At 51.9% G+C, this 24,208-nt stretch overlaps 1 protein-coding gene and 1 non-coding gene across 7 annotated transcripts; one reads left to right on the forward strand and one right to left on the reverse strand.

The window, feature by feature from the left end:
- limd1a (LIM domains containing 1a) lies at positions 1-17,258 on the forward strand. 6 transcript variants are annotated; one of them, XM_062466460.1, is made up of 9 exons: positions 1-2,014; positions 2,081-2,264; positions 5,446-5,547; positions 8,337-8,404; positions 12,621-12,683; positions 13,010-13,140; positions 13,869-13,920; positions 15,202-15,270; positions 16,139-17,258. In XM_062466460.1, the coding sequence occupies exons 1-9, from the start codon at positions 644-646 to the stop codon at positions 16,280-16,282; spliced, it is 2,184 nt and encodes a 727-aa protein (XP_062322444.1). In that variant the 5' UTR covers positions 1-643; the 3' UTR covers positions 16,283-17,258. The 6 variants fall into 6 exon arrangements, with proteins under 6 accessions (XP_062322444.1, XP_062322443.1, XP_062322442.1 ...); XM_062466459.1 differs by having other exon boundaries at positions 1-1,996; positions 2,045-2,264; XM_062466458.1 differs by having other exon boundaries at positions 1-1,912; positions 1,943-2,264.
- Positions 17,259-17,361: 103 nt separating this feature from the next.
- On the reverse strand, positions 17,362-17,434 carry trnar-acg (transfer RNA arginine (anticodon ACG)). Its single transcript has one exon. It is a non-coding gene; the product is annotated as a tRNA-Arg (tRNA).
- Positions 17,435-24,208: the final 6,774 nt, after the last annotated feature.

Consider the following 24,208-nt stretch of genomic DNA (forward strand, 5'->3'; position numbering starts at 1 on the left):
AAGATCTCCGGTTACGTATCACCGTCAACAGTTGCCTACGTCAAAGTTCTCTATTTTATGAATCCAAGTTAGACTGCGTAGGGATTTAGGCCACGGTGCGTTTTCACCAATCAGCGGGGACGTTTCGGCTGCCACACAGTAAACTAACATCAAGTTGTTGAATGGAAGTTTCTGCTTGCCTTAAGTGAGGGCTAAAAGGGGGCCGTTTTGAACCGTGAGCTATCTGATCCGACTTTCTAACCAGACTGCATCCTGTTGTGAGCAGAGCGGGACAAGCTCACCGAGGAATACGCTTCTCGTGACTTTTCCAATAGCCTATATTCTAAGGAGTCTCCGGGACCGTTGAAACACCGGGACAAACTGTTCTTCAACTTGTTCAGGATCCACGTTGGAAGCACCCGTGACGGTGCTCTAGGCTGTAGACCGTAAACCTTTACTTTAGGACTGACAGATGGACCTTTGGAGTTTAATCTTTCGAGTTTGCGTGCTATGAATAACTTTTCTTTTTAATCAGCTACCGGAATTTGAACCGAGTTTTTCGTTAGTTTTTAGGTATTTTAAAACTTAACTTCAGCCTCTGTTTTAATATTTTGTGTAAAATAAGATTTTTTGGGTTAGTTAGTCTACTCTACGACACTTCAAAATGGATAAATACGACGATTTGGGTCTTGAGGCGAGTAAATTCATTGAAGACCTGAACATGTACGAGGCGTCTCGAGATGGGCTGTTCAGAATGAGGAGAGACGCAGGGAACAACCCGGACTTTGAAGAAACCAGAAAAGTCTTCGCCACCAAAATGACTAAAATCCACATGCAGAAGCAGCAAGAGGAAATGGCGAAAAACAGCTTGGCCGTGAGAATGAATGGGGGTCACCACAGAGTTACCGACCACACGTTTTACACCAAAGACAGGCCGCCTATCAATAGCTACCGACTGGCGGGTGAAGCAGCGGCCAAACCTCCGATTCTCTCTGGCCCCATGCCGGCTGCCGGTAGCCAGTACGGACCTTACGACGGTCAGAAACAGCACTCAGGACTCCAGCACGAAGTTGCAACCGGCAGAGCATACAACTACGATACCAAGGAGCGTTTGGAGCCGCATTCTTACCAACAACACGCCACGACTGTCCCCGGTTCTGGAAACATGACCCGCACCGTCCCCACATACGGGGGTCATGGCCCCGCCAGCCTTTCGGGTGCCTGGGGTTCCTCCCAGGTTAACCAGCCCCCTCAGGGAGCCTCTTCTGGGGGCAGCCAGCCTCCACCGCCCCAGCCTCCACCGCCCCAGCCCCAGCGCCACTCTCCTTCCTCCTCCTTCTCCAGTACCCTCCCAGCTCCCAGTTCCCCTGGGCCCCTCCAGAGGCCCCCTGCCGGAGCCGGGGCTGTGAGAGGCTGGGCTGGAGAGTCCTCCATGACAGGGAGACCAGACCTGATTCCCTCCCTGCCTCTGAGTGCCTTCACTGGAGGAGCTGAGCTGTACCTGCCCCAGCCCCAGCCTCAGTCCCAGCCCCAGCCTGCCCCCGTCACACCCCCGCCTCTTGCCTCCTACTCCCCTCCCTCCACTGCCCCCAGACCCTCCACCCAGACAGGTCTCCGTTACAATGGTCAGCCCCAGCCTCAGCCCCAGAGCCCTGGTCCTCTCTCAACAGCCCCGGCCCAAGTGGTAGCCTCTTCCCCGGCCTCACCTCCTCCTCCCTCCCAGTCGGCCCAACCCAGAGCCCTGTCCCCGGCCCGGGCCCTGGCCCCAGGCGCAGTCTTCAGCCAGGGTCGGGGTCCTAGCCAGGCCAGTCAGACTGGCCCTGGGGGCCCCACAGCCCCTGTTCCAGAGTACCCACAGCCCTCCCCTGGACAGGTGGTCTGCAGTGCCCAGGCCCAGGTCCAGCCCCATGCCCAGGCCCAGATCCAGCCCCATGTCCAGGCCCAGCCCCATGCCCAGGCCCAGGTCCAGCCCCATGTCCAGGTCCAGCCCCATGTCCAGGCCCAGGTCCAGCCCCATGTCCAGGCCCAGCCCCATGTCCAGGCCCAGGTCCAGCCCCATGCCCAGGCCCAGGTCCAGCCCCATGCCCAGGTCCAGCCCCAGGCCCAGGTCCAGCCCCAGGCCCAGGTCCAGCCCCAGGCCCAGCCCCCCAGGGCTGTCAGGCTGCCCTGCCAGACCCTCCACGTGCAGCCGGAGCAGGGCTCGTCAGCAGCAGAGCTCCAGCTGGAGGCTCTCACCCAGCGGCTGGAGAAGGAGATGGACGCCCAGCCCACGGCAGAGCACTTCGGTGAGAAGCCCCCCTTTCTGTCCAGCAGAACTATCTACTGTTATACTGCTACTACATAGTCTGTCTGCCTGTCTGTCTGCCTGTCTGTCTGCCTGTCTGTCTGCCTGTCTGTCTAGTGTACCCAGTGGTAATAATAATTCTATTAAAGCCTGCTGGGAGGGTTGCCAGGTTGGGAAGGTTGTGACCTCATCCCCCTTCAGCTGTCAGGGCTGGGAGGATTACAGTGGAGTCCACATCAATAACCACAGTCATTAGTAACAGGATATGGAGGCTCTGTCCTCTCTCCTCTCACCTGTCTGATTACAACACACTCCTCTCCTCTAATCTCTCACTCCCCTCCTCTTCTTTCTTCTCTGTGTGTGTGAGTGTGTGTGCACACATCGTCATTCATACATACTATTCTTGTTCAGGGACATTAGTGGTCAAGTGAGTTGATATATATACAAGTGAGAAAATACTTTACTGTTTTTAAACATTCAAGAGTATCAAGTCAGGAAGATGCTGTGCAACATAAAGGTCTGCTTCAGTGACAACAGGAAGCAAAAAAGACAATAAGAAAGATGAAATGGATACGTGTGACTAACCAACAAAGCCGGAGGGAGAGGAGAAAGAGGTAGGCGAGGGAGAGAGGGAGAGAGATGGAGGAAGGGATGGATGGATGGATAGAGAGGGAAGGATGGAGGGCGAGAAGGAGGGAGGTAAAGAGGGAGGGAGAGAGAGAGGGTGAGGGAGGAGGATTTTTTTCCTTCAGCAGCAGTTTCATGAAGGACCTCAGGTCCTGCTTAGAGGGAAGGCTGACAGGAAGTGTGTAACACACAGGAAGTGTGTAACACACAGGAAATGGTTGTGGGCATCTATCATGAAATGGATAGAGAGAGACAGAGGACCACAACCAGAATACAGAGAGAATAGAACCAGAACCAATATGATCTAATAAGAGTTGTGGACAGTGCTTCACGTGCTCTCTCTGAATACTGGTCCTTAAGCCACTTCTGGATCATCAGCCTTCATCGTTGATGATACAGGGGCTTCTCACACAAGGTATTGTACAGGAGGGACCTTTGAACATGTGACCTCTTAGTTCACAGTCAAATACTCTAACCACTAACCTACTGCATCACTAGGCTTTCTCTCATGGCAAATATATAGAGAGAGAGAGGGAGGGAGGGAGGGAGGGAGGGAGGGAGGGAGGGAGGGAGGGAGGGAGGGAGAGGGAGAGGGAAAAGGGAGAGAGAGGGGGGGGAGATGGAGAGAATGGGGGAGAAAGAGAGGGGTAGATGGAGAGAGAGGCTGGGAGGATCAGCTGGTGCATGCTGCGTCCTGATTGGCTGAGCTACAGCTGGAGCTTCTGGGAAAATGAGTCTGGTGCCAAATGTGTTCACCAGGGGAATGGAGAGGAATGTCTGGAGTTGCAGCCTAGGGAGTGTGTGTGTGTGAGTGTGTGTCTGGTTAAGGGATACCCTTCCTGTAGCTGGATGAATGATTCGACTAGCAGAGAGATTTAGGGATTTAGAGGAGAGTTTATGGAAGCACTAGAATCTGGCTGGAAGTGTGTGTGTGTGTCTGTGTGTGTCTCTATACTGTATGAGTTGCTGAGTTTTTACTCCTTTTCAGTGGCTCATTAACGTGTGAGTTTGTGTTTGTGTGTGGGTGGGTGGGTGAGGGAGAGTTCACTAGTCCAGAGAAAGCCTTTCACACACACACACACACACAGCATGTGCTCTGTCAGGGTTCTGGATGGGCTGTCAGAGTGGGAGCCAATAGGAGCTGAGATGATGTCATCTGTCAATAGGCGGATAGGATGAATGAATCCATCATCAAAACACTCCTTTTCTCTCCTGTGTGTGTGTTTGTCTATGTGCGTGTGTGTGTGCGTTTGTGTGTGTGAGCCATGAGTGTGTAACTCCTGTGGCATGTGACATTATAAAGATATTACATACATTTATTCCAGTGACACTGGACATGTGACACTGTGTGTATGTGGGTGTGTATGGTAGTCACACTGTGTGTATGTGGGTGTGTATGGTAGTCACACTGTGTGTATGTGGGTGTGCGTGTGTGGTTGTGTGTGTGGTAGTCACACTGTGTGTGTATGTGGGTGTGTGTGGTAGTCACACTGTGTGTGTATGTGGGTGTGCGTGTGTGGTTGTGTGTGTGGTAGTCACACTGTGTGTGTATGTGGGTGTGCGTGTGTGGTTGTGTGTGTGGTAGTCACACTGTGTGTGTATGTGGGTGTGCGTGTGTGGTTGTGTGTGTGGTAGTCACACTGTGTGTGTATGTGGGTGTGTGTGGTAGTCACATTGTGTGTGTATGTGGGTGTGCGTGTGTGGTTGTGTGTGTGGTAGTCACACTGTGTGTGTATGTGGGTGTGTGTGGGCAGTCACACTAACGTTTTCTGGAGAACGCTAGCAGGCTGCAGGAGGATACAGGTTTGGGGAAGTGGGGAGGTTAGGGTTAGTGTGTGTGTGTGTGTGTGTGGGTTTGGGGGAGTGGGGAGGTTAGGGTTAGCGTGTGTGTGTGTGTGTGTGGGAGAGAGAGAGAGAAGGCAGATGTGCAGGAGGCAGACGGGTCTCACCTGGTTTACTCAGGTCTGGTCTCACCTGGTCTGGTCTCACCTGGTCTGGTCTCACCTGGTCTGGTCTGGTCTGGTCTCACCTGGTCTACTCAGGTCTGGTCTCACCTGGTCTACTCAGGTCTGGTTTCACCTGGTCTGTTCTGGTCTCACCTGGTCTGGTCTCACCTGGTCTGGTCTGGTCTTCTAGCACACAAACACGTCCTATGTACACACACTCAGATGGAGAGGGAGAGGGAGGTCAAGAGGAACAGTATCTCTTTATCTGTCTCTTTCCTCCCTCAGCTTCACACTGGCCGGCTGTTGGGGTGTCGACTCTACACACATGCTTTCTCTGGACAGGAGACTTGAGAGAGAAAGGGTGTGTTTGTCTGTGTGTATAAATGAATGTTTAGTAGGAGCTAATGACAGTGTTCAACTGACAGAGTCGTCAGTGCCTGTGCCAAGCCTAACAAGCAAACCTGAACTGGTTTCCCCTTTCACTGACACAACTTCCTCCTCATTCAACTCTCTCATGTCTGCTCCACTTGATGTCTCTATTGTTGCTGTATGACACTGCTGTGCACGTGTAACCGTGTGTGTGTGTAACCATGTGTGTGTGTGTTCCAGGGAGCTGTGTGAAGTGTGACCAGCCTGTGTATGGAGCCAGCCAGGCCTGCCAAGCCATGGGCAGCCTCTACCATGACTACTGCTTCACCTGCAGCGCCTGCAGTAAGCAACACACACACACACAGCACATACACACACAACACAAACACACAACCCATACACGCACACAACACACACACACAATACATACACACACATACACACAACCATGCAGGTACACACAACCAGGGGAGGGGAGGGGAGGGGAGGGGAGGGGAGGGGAGGGGAGGGGAGGGGAGGGGAGGGGAGGGGAGGAGAGGAGAGGAGAGGAGAGGAGAGGAGAGGAGAGGAGAGGAGAGGAGAGGAGAGGAGAGGAGGGGAGGGGAGAAAGGAGGAAGACAGAGAGAACAGAAAGGGAGAGGGGACCAGAAAGGGACGCACAGACGAGAGTCTCAGGCATACTGCATACCTCCCATACCTCCATGAGAGGAGAACACATCGCCCCGGCCGGCCCAAGGGGAGAGTGTCCTGGCTGGGGAGGAATGCAGGCGTGTGGGGGTCCGCTGGAGGTTGAGCTCCAGAAAGAGACAGGCTGCTGTTATGATAGCTGGGCCCAGCGGAGAGAGAGCAGCACAGGGCAGAAGGGTGGGGGGCAGGCTGGTCACTGGCTAACCTACCACCCACTGTCAAGTCACACACACACACTGTCTGTTAGCTGGTTAGGCAGCTGCCCCCTCCTCCGTCATGCTTCTTGGGTTGCATAACAGAATCTTTATGACCCAAGGAAAATGTGTGTGGCCCTTACCCTGTTCCTGTGTGTGTGTGTGTGTGAGGTCATTGAAGACGTGGAGGTTTAGCGAGCTCCTCCCTGGTGTGAGGGCGGAGGTGGTGCAGGGGGTCAGCTGACCATGTTCGAGAGAGCCTGGGCATAGGAGCCCATCAGGGTGGGGTGGAGGGGTAGCTAAGAGCTAGTTTAGCATATTTAGCCTAGCATATTAACAAGGAGATTAGCGGGGGGGGGGGGGTGGTATACCTGTCAAACGCTGTCTTAAATTACATAGGGATTGCAATGAATAGTCTTAAAAAATGTGCAACAGTGGAAACACTGTCACACACACTCACACACACAGAGTCACAGTTGTCTAGCTTTCCTAGTGCCTTGCCAAGTGCCATGGAACTCGATTTGGCTGAATGTAATCAGGTGGAAAGTGTAGAAGGTGAGGGGGGGGTTGTGTGACTGGGGGTTGCCGTGGGAACAGACAGATGATTGTTGTGGACCAGTCCGGAGACAAAACTGTGGCTGTGCTCGGGCCCCGCCCACATTCCACCAGCCCCTGCAGCCAGCCAACCGGCTGCCTCTGGGGACAATAAGCAAGCAGCTTATTGGCTAAGAGGCGAGCGCTGTGCGAACTGGCTGTAAAGTTTGAATCCTGGCACTTGTAGATAATAGTTTGTTTGTTTCAGAGTGATCAGCACACCACCCAACTACACTAACAGAATGAGATCTCTGTGGCTGAAAGGAAGTGAAGAGACCGTTCTGTTAGCAGATCTACCACTTAGCTTGAGCCGTTTTCTACCAGAAGAGTTTGGAAAATGACCATGACAAACTAAATGGAATTTCACAAATGTTCTTATTGGGGAAAAAGGTTTGTGTGAGCCAGTCTTTGGACTCATGGCTAATAGACTGATTCATGAAGTCTCCCACTTCATAAAGAACACATGGTAATGTGTGCAAACATGCATCACCAGAGAATCCAAAGAATGTTTGGATTAAAGATGGCCCCCCGTGCTTCTTTCACCAGGTATTTAGTCTCTTCCTGAGGAGGGAATACACACCATTCCTTCTAGCTCATTCCTTACCTTCACCTCAGAGTTATGACTTTAATTAAACTCTTTCCACAAGGCTCACTAGTCCTCTCTCATCTCTCCCCCCCCCCCCCCCCCTCTCTCTCTCTCTCTCTCTCTCTCTCTCTCTCTCTCTCTCTCTCTCTCCTCTCCCCCCCTCTCTCTCATCTCCCCCCTCTCTTTCTCTGTCTCTCTATTTCTCATCTCTCCCCCCTCCATCTCTTTCTCTCTCCCTCTGTCTCTCTTCTCTCTCTCTCAGTCTGCCTCTCTTTCTCTCCATCCATTTCAATCCTTTTCTTAAGTTCTCTGACTGGAAGAAGATAGGAATGTGGAGAGGTACCCATATCTGTCTTTCACCCCTCACCTCCTCGTGCCCTAAGGTTGTGTGTAGTGAACATGTAAGGTTCCTACAGCTTTGTGAAACATGGCACACACACATTATCCTTCATGCGAGTGTCCCACACGACGATGTGAATGTTGAGAATAATAACACGTTCATTTAGAAAACGCTTTTATCTAAACCGCCGTACAGGGGGAAATTTGAACCTCTTGATCTGCAGTCAAATGCTCTAACCACTGAGCTACACCCGTCCCAAATGAAGAGATTTCTTTTGACAAGGTTTAGCCTTGAAGAAATTCATAGTCGTGGGTTTACACATTGTACGGCACTTTGGATACAAGTTATTATTGTTATGATTCCATGTGATGGGTGAGTCTGCTGTGCAGAGTCAGGGAGCAACAGCTGTGTCTGCCTGTCATGGTCTGCCTCAGGTCTCTCATGGTGGGGTGTGTGTGTGTGTGGGGGGGGGGTTAGCATGCTACATAGAGCTTCTAAACATTGTTGCCAGCGGAGATTGGTAAGTCTCTGGTATGTTGACAGATGCAGTACTGGACTAGTACTCAGCCTAGACCGTAAAACTAGGACTGGACTGGACCCTAGACCTTGCAGAACCAAAACTTACGTTGGTACCAGACTCCTCAGAGATCCTTCGGTTGCCGTGACGCCGGCGTCCTGGCGCTCCGTGGTTGCCATGGTGGCGTCGCTAACGCCTGGTCTCTGTCCCCAGGTCGCCGGCTCAGAGGGAAGGCCTTCTACTACGTGGGAGGAAATGTGTTCTGTGAGGAGGACTTCCTGGTGAGTACACTCAGACACACACACACACACACTCACCAGTACACACACAAGTGTAGTCAACATAGTTGTCTATTCAACCCACCAAACGCTTGTTCTCTGTTTGAGTCACCTCCTGAAATGGAATAGGGGGGGGGGGGGGCCTGGACCGTGGGGTGTTTGGGAGGACCTGGGGGGAACTGGACCTGGGGGGTAACTGGACCTGGGGGGTAACTGGACCTGGGGGGTAACTGGACCTGGGGGGTAACTGGACCTGGGGGGAACTGGACCTGGGGGGTAACTGGACCTGGGGGGTAACTGGACCTGGGGGGATCTGGACCTGGGGGGTAACTGGACCTGGGGGGATCTGGACCTGGGGGGTAACTGGACCTGGGGGGTAACTGGACCTGGGGGGATCTGGACCTGGGGGGTAACTGGACCTGGGGGGTAACTGGACCTGGGGGGATCTGGACCTGGGGGGTAACTGGACCTGGGGGGTAACTGGACCTGGGGGGATCTGGACCTGGGGGGTAACTGGACCTGGGGGGATCTGGACCTGGGGGGTAACTGGACCTGGGGGGTAACTGGACCTGGGGGGAACTGGACCTGGGGGGAACTGGACCTGGGGGGTAACTGGACCTGGGGGGAACTGGACCTGGGGGGAACTGGACCTGGGGGGTAACTGGACCTGGGGGGATCTGGACCTGGGGGGTAACTGGACCTGGGGGGTAACTGGACCTGGGGGGATCTGGACCTGGGGGGTAACTGGACCTGGGGGGATCTGGACCTGGGGGGTAACTGGACCTGGGGGGTAACTGGACCTGGGGGGAACTGGACCTGGGGGGAACTGGACCTGGGGGGTAACTGGACCTGGGGGGATCTGGACCTGGGGGAACTGGACCTGGGGGGATCTGGACCTGGGGGAACTGGACCTGGGGGGTAACTGGACCTGGGGGGATCTGGACCTGGGGGGTAACTGGACCTGGGGGGTAACTGGACCTGGGGGGTAACTGGACCTGGGGGGAACTGGACCTGGGGGAACTGGACCTGGGGGGAACTGGACCTGGGGGGAACTGGACCTGGGGGGAACTGGACCTGGGGGGTAACTGGACCTGGGGGGATCTGGACCTGGGGGGTAACTGGACCTGGGGGGTAACTGGACCTGGGGGGATCTGGACCTGGGGGGTAACTGGACCTGGGGGGATCTGGACCTGGGGGGATCTGGACCTGGGGGGATCTGGACCTGGGGGAACTGGACCTGGGGGGTAACTGGACCTGGGGGGATCTGGACCTGGGGGGTAACTGGACCTGGGGGGTAACTGGACCTGGGGGGTAACTGGACCTGGGGGGTAACTGGACCTGGGGGGAACTGGACCTGGGGGAACTGGACCTGGGGGTAACTGGACCTGGGGGGATCTGGACCTGGGGGGTAACTGGACCTGGGGGGATCTGGACCTGGGGGGTAACTGGACCTGGGGGGTAACTGGACCTGGGGGGTAACTGGACCTGGGGGGAACTGGACCTGGGGGGTAACTGGACCTGGGGGGATCTGGACCTGGGGGAACTGGACCTGGGGGGAACTGGACCTGGGGGGATCTGGACCTGGGGGGTAACTGGACCTGGGGGGTAACTGGACCTGGGGGGAACTGGACCTGGGGGGTAACTGGACCTGGGGGGATCTGGACCTGGGGGAACTGGACCTGGGGGGAACTGGACCTGGGGGAACTGGACCTGGGGGTAACTGGACCTGGGGGGATCTGGACCTGGGGGGTAACTGGACCTGGGGGGATCTGGACCTGGGGGTAACTGGACCTGGGGGGTAACTGGACCTGGGGGAACTGGACCTGGGGGGATCTGGACCTGGGGGGTAACTGGACCTGGGGGGTAACTGGACCTGGGGGGAACTGGACCTGGGGGGTAACTGGACCTGGGGGGAACTGGACCTGGGGGGAACTGGACCTGGGGGGAACTGGACCTGGGGGGTAACTGGACCTGGGGGGTAACTGGACCTGGGGGGATCTGGACCTGGGGGGATCTGGACCTGGGGGGTAACTGGACCTGGGGGGTAACTGGACCTGGGGGGTAACTGGACCTGGGGGGATCTGGACCTGGGGGGATCTGGACCTGGGGGAACTGGACCTGGGGGGATCTGGACCTGGGGGGTAACTGGACCTGGGGGGTAACTGGACCTGGGGGAACTGGACCTGGGGGGTAACTGGACCTGGGGGGTAACTGGACCTGGGGGAACTGGACCTGGGGGAACTGGACCTGGGGGGAACTGGACCTGGCGATACTTGAGCCGTGTTGAGGAGGCCCACTCACCTCACCTCACCCCCAGTGTGGGGCAGCACCCCCCTAGGGTAACATGGAGGGAGGGCTGCGCTCAATCCCCCTAGGGTAACATGGAGGGAGGGCTGCGCTCAGTCCCCCTAGGGTAACATGGAGGGAGGGCTGCGCTCAGTCCCCCTAGGGTAACATGGAGGGAGGGCTGCGCTCAGTCCCTGGCATCTACCTGAGACCCGGGGGAAGGAAAACATGAGTTTACATAATGTCAACTTTGGGGGGGAAATAAACATTTGAACTTTTTCTTCGTTGTTTGAGTTCTGCACCTGGGATTATGTAAGTGGCTAGAATCCTGTGGCTGTTCTGAGGTCGAGCACAGATTGTGTGTGGCTGTTCTGAGGTCGAGCACAGATTGTGTGTGGCTGTTCTTAGGTCGACCACAGATTGTGTGTGGCTGTTCTGAGGTCGACCACAGATTGTGTGTGGCTGTTCTGAGGTCGAGCACAGATTGTGTGTGGCTGTTCTGAGGTCGAGCACAGATTGTGTGTGGCTGTTCTGAGGTCGACCACAGATTGTGTGTGGCTGTTCTGAGGTCGAGCACAGATTGTGTGTGGCTGTTCTGAGGTCGAGCACACATTGTGTGTGGCTGTTCTGAGGTCGAGCACAGATTGTGTGTGGCTGTTCTGAGGTCGAGCACAGATTGTGTGTGGCTGTTCTGAGGTCGAGCACAGATTGTGTGTGGCTGTTCTGAGGTCGAGCACAGATTGTGTGTGGCTGTTCTGAGGTCGAGCACAGATTGTGTGTGGCTGTTCTGAGGTCGAGCACAGATTGTGTGTGGCTGTTCTGAGGTCGAGCACAGATTGTGTGTGGCTGTTCTGAGGTCGAGCACAGATTGTGTGTGGCTGTTCTGAGGTCGAGCACAGATTGTGTGTGGCTGTTCTGAGGTCGAGCACAGATTGTGTGTGGCTGTTCTGAGGTCGAGCACAGATTGTGTGTGGCTGTTCTGAGGTCGACCACAGATTGTGTGTGGCTGTTCTGAGGTCGACCACAGATTGTGTGTGGCTGTTCTGAGGTCGAGCACAGATTGTGTGTGGCTGTTCTGAGGTCGAGCACAGATTGTGTGTGGCTGTTCTGAGGTCGAGCACAGATTGTGTGTGGCTGTTCTGAGGTCGAGCACAGATTGTGTGTGGCTGTTCTGAGGTCGACCACAGATTGTGTGTGGCTGTTCTGAGGTCGAGCACAGATTGTGTGTGGCTGTTCTGAGGTCGAGCACAGATTGTGTGTGGCTGTTCTGAGGTCGAGCACAGATTGTGTGTGGCTGTTCTGAGGTCGAGCACAGATTGTGTGTGGCTGTTCTGAGGTCGAGCACAGATTGTGTGTGGCTGTTCTGAGGTCGAGCACAGATTGTGTGTGGCTGTTCTGAGGTCGAGCACAGATTGTGTGTGGCTGTTCTGAGGTCGACCACAGATTGTGTGTGGCTGTTCTGAGGTCGAGCACAGAACGTCCAGGTGGTTCTCTCTCAGGTAGACTGAAGAAGGACACACAAACAGCAGTTTGGCTGTAAGAGTAACTAGTTCAAATCTCCCCTATAGTGCACGTGAAGGAGTCTCCCCTATAGTGCACGTGAAGGAGTCTCCCCGATAGTGCACGTGAAGGAGTCTCCCCGATAGTGCACGTGAAGGAGTCTCCCCGATAGTGCACGTGAAGGAGTCTCCCCTATAGTGCATGTGAAGGAGTCTCCCCGATAGTGCACGTGAAGGAGTCTCCCCTATAGTGCATGTGAAGGAGTCTCCCCTATAGTGCACGTGAAGGAGTTGCTGGGTCTCTTGTTATTGTTGATGCTGGTGTTTCCATCCCTTCCTCTGTTCTGTTGATCTGTGGTTTCACAACACCAATAAACCAAATGAGCACATTACCGGTGTAGGGGTGACAGACTCTCTCTCTCTCTCTCTCTTAGTACTCAGGCTTCCAGCAGTCAGCTGACAAGTGCAATGCCTGTGGACACCTGATCATGGATATGGTGAGTGTGATTGTGAGTCTGTGTGTGTGTTTGCCTGGCTGTTTTCACATAGTGATGTCCTTGGGGTTCACACACTATCTCTGTGGGTGTGTGTGGGTGTGCCTGTGTGTGTGTGCCTGTGTGTGCCTGTGTGTGGGTGCCTGTGTGTGTGTCTGTGTGCCTGTGTGTGTGTGTGTCTGTGTGCCTGTGTGTGTGTGTGTGTGTGCCTGTGTGTGTGCCTGTGTGTGCCTGTGTGTGTGTGTCTGTGTGCCTGTGTGTGTGTGCCTGTGTGTGTGTGTGTGTGTGTGTGTTTGTGTGTGTGTGTGTGTGTGTGTGTGTGTGTGCAGATCCTCCAGGCTCTCGGGAAGTCCTACCACCCTGGCTGTTTCCGCTGTGTGGTCTGCAACGACAGCCTGGATGGAGTTCCCTTCACCGTGGACACAGAGAACAACATCTACTGTGTGAAGGACTACCATCGGTCAGTCTGCCTGGGCCACAGCCTGCCCACCAGCCTGCCCTGGGGGGCCCGACTGTCTGTCTCTCTCTCTCTGTGTAGCTGTCTGTCTCTCTCTGTCTCTCTTTTTCTCTCTATGTATCTGTCTCTCTCTCTCTCTCTAAATGTGTCTAATTGTCTCTCCTTTGTGTGTTCGTGTGTGTTCCTGTGTGTATATATATACATGAAGTCATGCCCTCCTCACTGAGGGGCTCTTTGTTTTGCAAACTCAGACATCCAGGTGCTAGCCACCTGCAGATGTGTGTGTGTGTGTGTGTGTGTGTGTGTGGAGGGGGGGGGGACTCTGAAACTGTACTGAGTTTTTCTTTTTCGGGATGGAGGGAATCATGTGACTGTAGACCTGGTGTGTGTTTTTCTCTCCTGAAGCTCCACACACGCACGCACACGCACGCACACGCACGCACACGCACGCACACGCACACACACACACACACACACGCACACACACACACACACACGCACACACACACATTCCGCCTGCTTTGGAAAGGGCTGTAGAAGTAGCAGCTTTAACGACTGAAGAGGTGAACGAAGAGAGCAGAGATGACTCATGTAGATAAACAGTGTGGTGTGTGTGGTCCCCTGCAGACCAGCCAGCAGCACCAGCTCTGCTTCCTCTCTGGGTTATATGTGGAATAGACATTCATCTTGTGTGTTCATTTATCATGTTCCTCATCCTGTCTCTGCCTTAGGGTCCTGGCTCCTAAATGTGCTGCCTGTAACCAGCCCATCCTACCCTCTGAGGTACGACCCTCTCTCTCCTTTTCTCTCACTCTGTCTCTCTCTCCCTCTGTCTCTCTCTCACTCCGTCGCTCTCTCTCTCTCTCCCTCTCTCTCACTCTGTCTTTTCCTTTGTCTCTCTCTGTCTCCCTCTCTTTCTCCCCCTCTCCATCTCTCCCTCTCTCTGTTTCTCTCTCTCCCTCTCTCACTCTGTCTCTCTCTCTCACTCCGTCGCTCTCTCTCCCTCTCTCTCACTCTGTCTCTCTCTCCCTCTCTCACTCTGTCTCTCTCTCTCTCTCACTCCGTCGCTCTCACTCCCTCTCTCTCACTCTCTTTTCCTTTGTCTCTCTCTGTCTCCCTCTCTTTCTCCCCCTCTCCATTTCTCCCTCTCTCTGTTTCTCTCTCTCCCTCTGTCCCCCTCTCTCCCTTTCTCTCCATCTCTTTCCCCCTCTCTCTGTCTCTCTCTCCCTCTCTCCCTCTGTCTCCCTCTTTCTCCATCTCTCCCTCTTTACCTCTTTAAAGTAGGGGAGTGGGGTGGGAAAGGGGGGTAGGTTGGGGGGCAGGAGGGGCATGACAGCATCCTTAGTACGCACTCTCCCTCTTTCTCTCGCTCCCTCCCTCTCTCCCTCCCTCTCACTCCTTCTGTCCCTCCCTCCCTCTCCCTCCCTCTCCCCCTCCCTCCCTCCCTCTCTCTCTCCCTCCCTCCCTCCCACAAAACAAAATCCAAAATTAGAGTTGACCCTGCTGGAATGCCCCGCCGCCCTCTCTGCAGGGAGAGACTTCAGAGAGGGCGGTGTTAGTTTGTCCACCTACGTGGGATCGTTATGAAAGAGCCTTGGAGAGCCTCCCAGAGCAGCCAGTGAAGTCTCACGTCACAGCACCAGGAATGTGCACCTGGGACATTCAAACACTCGCAAACCTAGAGCAGTTTGAAATGAATGGATACAGCTCAGTGGCTGAGCATTTGACTGCAGATCAAGAGGTTGCAGGTTCAAATCCCCCTTGTATGTTTCTCTGGGAAAAGTGTCTGATAAAAATAAATGTAAAAAGATTATTAAAAAACACGATTTCTAAAAAGGACCAAACAGGTTTTTCTTCCCTTCCTGTTGTCTCCTCGAGGTCGGCTGCTGGCTAGTTTGACCTGTGGTCATGGTCAAGGTGACCTGTGGTCATGGTCAAGGTGACCTGTGGTCAAGGTGACCTGTGGTCATGGTGACCTGTGGTCATGGTCAAGGTGACCTGTGGTCAAGGTGACCTGTGTGGGTACTCAGGGGGAGTTTACAGTGTCTCTGCCTGTGTCTCCAGGGCTGGGACGAGACCATCAGGGTGGTGTCCATGGACAGGGACTACCATGTAGACTGCTACCACTGCAAGGTGAGACAGACTGAAGACCTCCGCATTGTGGCAACACAAAGTTACTATATGTATGAGCAACATGGCATTGCATGCTGGGGAGGTATTTATAGACACACACACACACTCACACGCACTCACACACACATCTCCAGTGTTGTGTTCTCACGGTGCTTAATGACAGTCTAGATGGTATAATTACTTGCTGCGGAGCTTAGCAAGACCCATACCACCTCATCACTGTCTGATAGTTTTACCTACCAACGTCCCCGTCCCCCCCCAACACACACACATGCCACACACACACACATGCCACACACACTTCACGGGTTGATTGACAGCTGGGGTTCTTCAGGCAATTGACAACAAAGAGCAGCGAGTCGTGAGGAGGAGAGGGGCTTTCAGAGCGCTTACTAGCTCTGCTCTGTTTAACCATACTGTGTGTGTGTGTGTGTGTTCCTGTCACACTTGCAGATCAGTTCAAGGTGACAGTGAAGGATTCTCTTCATGTTTGTTTCCCTCTGTTTTAAGAAATACATTTTTTTAATGGGAATTTTTTTGTCTCTTTTTTTTACAGTTCCCGAAAATAACTTGTTTTGAAACTTGCTTAAATGCATGCAACTATGCAAGCCACTAATTCAACTACAAATGCCCTCCCCGTGTCTCTCCATCCCTGTGTACTTCTAAACCTCTCTGTTTCTCCCATCTTATTAGAGTACATTTGACAATAGAATAGATATAAAATAATATACGTCATTGGGAGATGGGTAAAGAGCTCAGTGGTCACATGTTTGACGGCGGGTGAAGAGATCAGATCTGTCGCTGTACGTAACTTCGGATGAAAAGCGTCCGTTAAATGAATACATCAGAATCCTTCTTGTTTCTCCAGGATTGTCAGAAGGAGCTGAACGATGAGGAGGGTCACCGCTGCTACCCTCTGGACGGTATCCTCCTCTGTCACTCCTGTCATCTGAAACACATCGAGCCCGGCTGCTCCTCGCCCACCGCCGCCTCCTACCAGCACCGCGCCTAGGCTACAGCGCCCCCATGTGGTGGTTTACTGAATAACCACAATTGCCAAACTGCATTTTTATATCGCCAAAGAAATTAACTGGAGAGACTATGACTAAAGTTACTGAGCGTAACGTTTCAATATAGGAGTTATCTCTTGTGGTTTGATGGGATTTATCTGTACAGCCTTCAGTTAGGACGTGTTTATGGCAAGAAAGTCATATAGCTGATATGTATTCAGTGATTAATGCTGAAACTTTGATTTTAGTAATGAATCGATGAATCGCCAAAGTATGTTGATTGTCAATTGAACTTTTACAATGAGAAACTGCCTCAGTTTTATTTCTGTGTAAATATAAATTGTGTTGCAGTCTGTGTAAATATAGTGATATACTTTCCAATTGTGTTTAAATATCCTAAAAGGCTTTAACAGTTGTGTCAGCTTATAGACATACTGCAAGTATCCCCGCTTTTTACGCGATGTATCTCATTTAAAGGAGATTAACATCTAAATTACTTAGAAAAAGTCGATACTGTCATGAGTCGGAGTCGAACCCTCAATATTCACTATGTTTCGCTTTGCATTTAATGTGTCAGCATAGTATTATAGCGTTACAAAGTAGGCCTACTTTTAATACCATTTCTTCAGTCAACCATTTCGAAATACAGCAGGTTTGTAGATCTGTATTTTTTCTTGTGCGGTTTCTTGAAGCGGTGGCTGGTGCAACTGGTATCGGGCCTAATGGACAACGACGTCGATAGGAAAATTGGCCTAAACCTGATCCTGGACATATTTTTTATTAGTTTGTATAAACCACATAATAACTCTAAAAACTGTACTATTAGACATCCATCCGTTTTAAGTTATGCAACATTGCTCAAAATATATTTATGGCTTGTTCCTTGTATGAGAAAATGTATTAGTCACCCATGTAACCTTACGATAGGACATTTCTGTCTAGAAAAATGTCTTCAGTGAATTTTTCAAAAAATAAATATATTATAATATATATATTTTTTTTCGTTCTTCTTATCGTTACATAGAGTAAAACTAATTCTCTCCACACATTTACAGAAAGATGTTCTTGAAAACAAAAAATTCGAGCCAGCCAGGAGTCGAACCTAGAATCTTCTGATCCGTAGTCAGACGCGTTATCCATTGCGCCACTGGCCCGTCTACTATTATGATACCATGATGGGATTTTAAAGTTGCTCAATCGGGTAGCTTTTGACGCAAGTTGACTTCATATGCTATTATTTATCAACGGCCGTAAGTATGTATAGAATGGAAATAAAATCCATCTTTAAGTTTTAGACATGTCCTACTTATGTGGTTGAGAATGATAACACCGGGTAATGTTGACTCTGAAATTCTGAATACGATAACCAGACCCATAGAGAGTCTATGGCTCTGACGATACCTATTGGATGGATACTCCAATCTCATCATCCAATCATGATACTAACTGTCCAATGTGGGATCACATGGGATCAGAATGATACAATCGCGGCGCTTCTTTCCATTGTGAGATAGAAGTCGGTTAGAGACGTTGAAGTTGGTTTGCTGTGTTATCCTGTCAGTACTGGAGCTTTAGAAACAGCATTCAAGTAAGTGACCATTAATTAAAATGTCTACATAGATTGTACTACATCTGTCACGCAAAGTCATGTTCACATTTTGTCATCCAGTGTCATGTTACGTGTTATGGCAACTTCAGTCAGTTTAGCTAATATTAGCAATCGCTAACGCTGGTTTCGAATATTTTCGAAAGTGCTCCAGACCACTAGGGGCATCTGTACTCTACTGTACCCAGTGTTGCCAACTCCTCAGTAAGGAAAGTAGCTGCCCTATTTATTTTGTATTATTATTTTATTTAGCAAATGCAGTATACAAAGAATCAGGTAAACAGTAGTAGCACATGAACCTCCAGTGTACTAACTTACGGACATAAAAATATACAACATACGAATACAAACAGTAATCTCTACATAGATAAAAACAAACAAACATGAAAACAAACTTACAATTAATTAGGTTATAGGCAGAACTAGCCAAAGGACCATGGGGTTTATAGCTAAATATGCTAATAGAGAATTAGTACATTTCCACCTTACAAAGGTGGAAACTGAACTTTCTTAACCCTTGTGTTATCTTCGGGTCATTCTGACCCATCAGTCATTGTGACCCACCGTCGTATTGCGACAGATTTACCGCATACAAAGACAAAGTGAAGCATTTTCTTTTAACCGTTGGGCTGTCTCAGACCCCCCACATTGCAAAGGTTAAAAGAAAATTATTTTAATTTGTTTTTGTATTGGGTAAAATTGGGTAAACACAACGATGGTTCGTTATGAACCTTTGGGTCATGTGACCCGAAGGCAGCACGAGGGTTAAACAGCATATTTGCAATAAAAGGATATAACTTTAGTAAGTATCAAAGAGCTTGAGTGACCATTCTCAGTATAAACTGAGATTTACAACCGTCTATGATACCTGTGAACAGTCAATCTTTTCTCTTCTCTTCAGGGGACAGTGCTTCTGTGAGCCTTAGTTTGTTTTCTAGAAGAAACTTTGAGCCTTTCGCCTCCTTCCAGACAGCATCACAAAAGTGTCGCATTGCAAAAAGGATGATGGTTGATCTACTTGAGCCGTCTTGTCGTCGCTGCCCGATGCGATGGACGATGTCGATCCCCTCCTTCAGGTCATCACGAGGTGGGGAGTCAGATGGCTGAGCGGTGAGGGAGTCGGGCTAGTAATCTGAAGGTTGCCAGTTTGATTCCCGGCTGTGCCAAATGACGTTGTGTCCTTGGGCAAGTCACTTCACCCTACTTGCTTCGGGGGGAATGTCCCTGTACTTACTGTAAGTCGCTCTGGATAAGAGCGTCTGCTAAATGACTAAATGTAAATGAATATTAGGAGCCACTTTACCCAGGATCTTGATGATTCTACTCTATGATATTTTCTCCATCTTCCTCCTCTATTCATAGTTTTCAGTCACGTGACATGCTCGGTGACCTGGAGGGCAGAAAGCTGCTGGCGATGGCGGCTCACACCGTTGAGACGCAGCAAAAGCCTAAATTTACCTTCCCACGTTTCTTTGGATCACCTCTCAGCTAAAGAAAAGGGAAGATATTAACACAAACTGCAAGTGTTGGCATTACACAACAACCCAACTATTTAGCTAACTAGCTAACTTTATCTCACTACGACCACTGCAGTTGGACGCGTCGATACACAACAAATTATGTCAAACTGATTACATAAAGATGTGTTTATGGCTAAAAATACGATAATTAATATACTTGTGTTTAACTTTACTTGTGCTTAGCTTTTGATGAAGAAAATCAAAGTACTAAGTCCTTGGGTTAATTTCTCTAAGTTTGAAACAGCACAAAAAACTTCCAGAGTTTGATGCAAAGTGTTTAATCAGAATCCAATACAAACAGGGTGATTCCTTTCAAACGTGAGCCAGATTCTGCAGAATCAGACTGAGAAATCTTCTTCGGACATACTCTTTTATATCAAAACCTTATCAGTTCTGTAAATTTGCTATTGGTACAATATTGTTTATCACAAATGCATAATTCATTTTACACTCTATTGGTCTCTCTCTCTAAAGGCTTCAGATTACAGGTGCATAGAGAAATCATCTATTTTTTGTAGCCCGCTCTGACCTTGACGGCCAATCACATCGAGCTCCGGGCCGTGGGTTGTAAAATCGCCTCATTACTGCTGGGTTTTGTAGTTTTTCTATGGTAGAAGCCTGATCACATAGCCTTCTCTCACACCCAGCCCCAATCATCCAGATTAACATTTCTGGGCTTAATTTTCCTTCTATATCTTAGGGTAAATACTAAACAGTCAATGGTTTTGCATCAGGCTGGTTTTGCATTCAGTAGTGTAACATAAAAGTATAAAAGTATAACCGTGATTAAAAGGCATATTTCAATCATATAATTCATACTCATTCTTCATCTTGCATAATTACATCAGTGTGATATTATTCCACTTCACTTTGATGAAGTGTTCGCTGCAAATACGTGTATATTTGGACGGCTGCCATTGTTTGCCCTCCCCGGAGACAGAGGTAGCACCCTCACCCTCCACAGGCAGTAGGGCATCTACACCCTCATCCTCCACAGGCGGTAGGGCATCCACACCCTCATCCTCCACAGGCAGTAGGGCATCCACACCCTCATCCTCCACAGGCAGTAGGGCATCCACACCCTCATCCTCCACAGGCAGTAGGGCATCCACACCCTCATCCTCCACAGGCAGTAGGGCATCCACACCCTCATCCTCCACAGGCGGTAGGGCATCCACACCCTCATCCTCCACAGGCAGTAGGGCATCTACACCCTCATCCTCCACAGGCAGTAGGGCATCCACACCCTCATCCTCCACAGGCAGTAGGGCATCTACACCCTCATCCTCCACAGGCAGTAGGGCATCCACACCCTCATCCTCCACAGGCAGTAGGGCATCCACACCCTCATCCTCCACAGGCGGTAGGGCATCCACACCCTCATCCTCCACAGGCAGTAGGGCATCCACACCCTCATCCTCCACAGGCAGTAGGGCATCCACACCCTCATCCTCCACAGGCAGTAGGGCATCCACACCCTCATCCTCCACAGGCGGTAGGGCATCCACACCCTCATCCTCCACAGGCGGTAGGGCATCCACACCCTCATCCTCCACAGGCAGTAGGGCATCTACACCCTCATCCTCCACAGGCAGTAGGGCATCCACACCCTCATCCTCCACAGGCAGTAGGGCATCTACACCCTCATCCTCCACAGGCAGTAGGGCATCCACACCCTCATCCTCCACAGGCAGTAGGGCATCCACACCCTCATCCTCCACAGGCAGTAGGGCATCCACACCCTCATCCTCCACAGGCGGTAGGGCATCCACACCCTCATCCTCCACAGGCAGTAGGGCATCCACACCCTCATCCTCCACAGGCAGTAGGGCATCCACACCCTCATCCTCCACAGGCGGTAGGGCATCCACACCCTCATCCTCCACAGGCAGTAGGGCATCCACACCCTCATCCTCCACAGGCGGTAGGGCATCCACACCCTCACCCTCCACAGGCAGTAGGGCATCCACACCCTCATCCTCCACAGGCGGTAGGGCATCCTCAGCCGATGGGTGAAGAAGCGGGTGTTGGCGTTTGGTGGTATATCAGTGCTGGAACAGGGGGCTCGTACCACAGCTTCAGATCTGTCCGCAGTTTTCCGGAGTGAAAGAAGGTGTTGGCAATTCACCTCTGATCCTGAACAGGGATTGTCTTGTTCAGCTCACTCGGCAACCAGACAGAAGCTGTAGCCCCAGTAGCAGCTAGATGGATTTCTCCTGTCCCATCCTGTTAAGGAGACAACAGCAAATAAGAATATGTTTTTTTTGCATTCAAAAAGGATACTCTAAAGATGACTGAAAACATAACCAGACAAAAAATATACGCTGTACTCAAAGAGGCTACTTCCAGGCTGGTGCTAACAGCAGGGCTGGGGGTCCTCACAGAGGCGGTAGACGGGGTCCTCAGGAGGATGAAGGAGGAGCAGGGCTGGGTGTCCTCAGAGAGGATGGAGAAGGAGCAGGGCTGGAGGTCTTCAGAGAGGATGGAGGAGGAGCAGGGCTGAGGGTCCTCAGTGAGGATGGAGGAGGAGCAGGGCTGAGGGTCCTCAGTGAGGATGGAGGAGGAGCAGGGCTGGAGGTCTTCAGAGAGGATGGAGGAGGAGCAGGGCTGAGGGTCCTCAGTGAGGATGGAGGAGGAGCAGGGCTGAGGGTCCTCAGAGAGGATGGAGGAGGAGCAGGGCTGGGTGTCCTCAGAGAGGATGGAGGAGGAGCAGGGCTGAGGGTCCTCGGAGAGGATGGAGGAGGAGCAGGGCTGAGGGTCCTCAGGGAGGATGGAGGAGGAGCAGGGCTGAGGGTCCTCAGAGAGGATGGAGGAGGAGCAGGGCTGAGGGTCCTCAGGGAGGATGGAGGAGGAGCAGGGCTGGGTGTCCTCAGAGAGGATGGAGGAGCAGGGCTGGGTGTCCTCAGAGAGGATGGAGGAGGAGCAGGGCTGGGTGTCCTCAGAGAGGATGGAGGAGGAGCAGGGCTGGGTGTCCTCAGAGAGGATGGAGGAGCAGGGCTGAGGGTCCTCAGAGAGGATGGAGGAGGAGCAGGGCTGGGGGTCCTCAGAGAGGATGGAGGAGCAGGGCTGGGTGTCCTCAGAGAGGATGGAGGAGGAGCAGGGCTGAGGGTCCTCAGAGAGGATGGAGGAGGAGCAGGGCTGAGGGTCCTCAGAGAGGATGGAGGAGGAGCAGGGCTGAGGGTCCTCAGAGAGGATGGAGGAGGAGCAGGGCTGGGTGTCCTCAGAGAGGATGGAGGAGGAGCAGGGCTGGAGGTCTTCAGAGAGGATGGAGGAGGAGCAGGGCTGGGGGTCCTCAGAGAGGATGGAGGAGGAGCAGGGCTGAGGGTCCTCAGGGAGGATGGAGGAGGAGCAGGGCTGGGTGTCCTCAGAGAGGATGGAGGAGCAGGGCTGGGGGTCCTCAGAGAGGATGGAGGAGCAGGGCTGGGGGTCCTCAGAGAGGATGGAGGAGGAGCAGGGCTGGGTGTCCTCAGAGAGGATGGAGGAGGAGCAGGGCTGAGGGTCCTCAGAGAGGATGGAGGAGGAGCAGGGCTGAGGGTCCTCAGAGAGGATGGAGGAGGAGCAAGGCTGGGTGTCCTCAGAGAGGATGGAGGAGCAGGGCTGGGGGTCCTCAGAGAGGATGGAGGAGGAGCAGGGCTGGGGGTCCTCAGAGAGGATGGAGGAGGAGCAGGGCTGAGGGTCCTCAGAGAGGATGAATGGCGAGGCTGACAAGGCTAGCTCTGGAGTTTGGCCATGAAAAATGCGCAATATGATGGTGCAGATAATATTAATCAGGCAATGGACTGTACACTGAGTGACTCCAGGATCTAACTATACTCAGTGCCACCGCTCCCACCACGCATATTTCTACGCTGTGCGTAGAAATATTAGGCACTTTTTAGGCATGTATATCAGATTTACATGTATTCATTTAGCATACGCTTTTATCCAAAGCGACTTCCAAGAGAGAGTTTTACAAAAGTGCATAGGTCACTGATCATAACAATGAGATAGCCCAAAAACATGAAGCATACATTGTGAAAAGCAAATAAGTGCCAATGGGAAGAACCATAAGAGCATGTAGTTAAACAAGTTACAATTGAACAACATGAAACTCCCCACAAGAGTGCAAGAGTGTACCTGTAGAAAAAACAACAGTAAAAATATTTCACAGCGAGTACAAGAATTTGAAACCGTTACAACTAACCAACAAGAGCAACAAGTCTCTCAATACCAGTCATTGTGATCCTGGAGGAAACTAACATCAGGTCCAGCCAAGCATTCTTAAGTGCCGTTGTACTCCCGGAACAAGTGCGTCTTGAGCCTTTTCTTGAAGGTGGGGAGAAAGTCAGTGTCCCTGATGGAGGTGGGGAGTTGATTCCACCATTGGGGGGCCAGACAGGAGAAGAGCTTGTGTTGGGACCGGGCGCTCTTGAGTGGTGGGACCACCAGACGGTTGTCAGAAGAAGACTGTAGGTGGTGGGGGGTGTAAGGCTGGAGGAGAGACTTGATGTAGTCGGGTGCAGTCCCGTTCACCGCTCGGAAGGTCAGTACCAGGGTCTTGAATCTGAAACGGGCCATGATGGGAAGCCAGTGGAGGGAGATGAGGAGTGGGGTAACATGGGAGCGTCTGGGTAGATTGAAGACCAGGCGGGCCGCTGTGTTCTGAATCTTGCTCAATGCTCAATCATAAGGGAATTATGCTTAGGGCACCAAAATGGCTAGCAGCGGCACTGACTATTCTGAAAGTTTCAGATTGAGAAATGTTCCATGCAGGCCCGTGGACAGACCGCTGTTTGTAGAGTCCATGGTCTGCAACTGTTGAT

The sequence above is a fragment of the Osmerus eperlanus genome, chromosome 7 (assembly GCF_963692335.1).
Source record: "Osmerus eperlanus chromosome 7, fOsmEpe2.1, whole genome shotgun sequence".
In the NCBI taxonomy this organism is placed as follows: domain Eukaryota; kingdom Metazoa; phylum Chordata; class Actinopteri; order Osmeriformes; family Osmeridae; genus Osmerus; species Osmerus eperlanus.

Excerpts from the sequence above, each read along its gene's own strand:
- limd1a (XM_062466457.1), top strand. The coding sequence starts at position 644 with ATGGATAAATACGACGATTTGGGTCTTGAGGCGAGTAAATTCATTGAA. Across the intron at positions 5,548-8,336 it reads CTTCACCTGCAGCGCCTGCA|GTCGCCGGCTCAGAGGGAAG; the intron begins GTAAGCAACACA and ends CTCTGTCCCCAG. Across the intron at positions 13,141-13,868 it reads TGTGTGAAGGACTACCATCG|GGTCCTGGCTCCTAAATGTG; the intron begins GTCAGTCTGCCT and ends TCTCTGCCTTAG.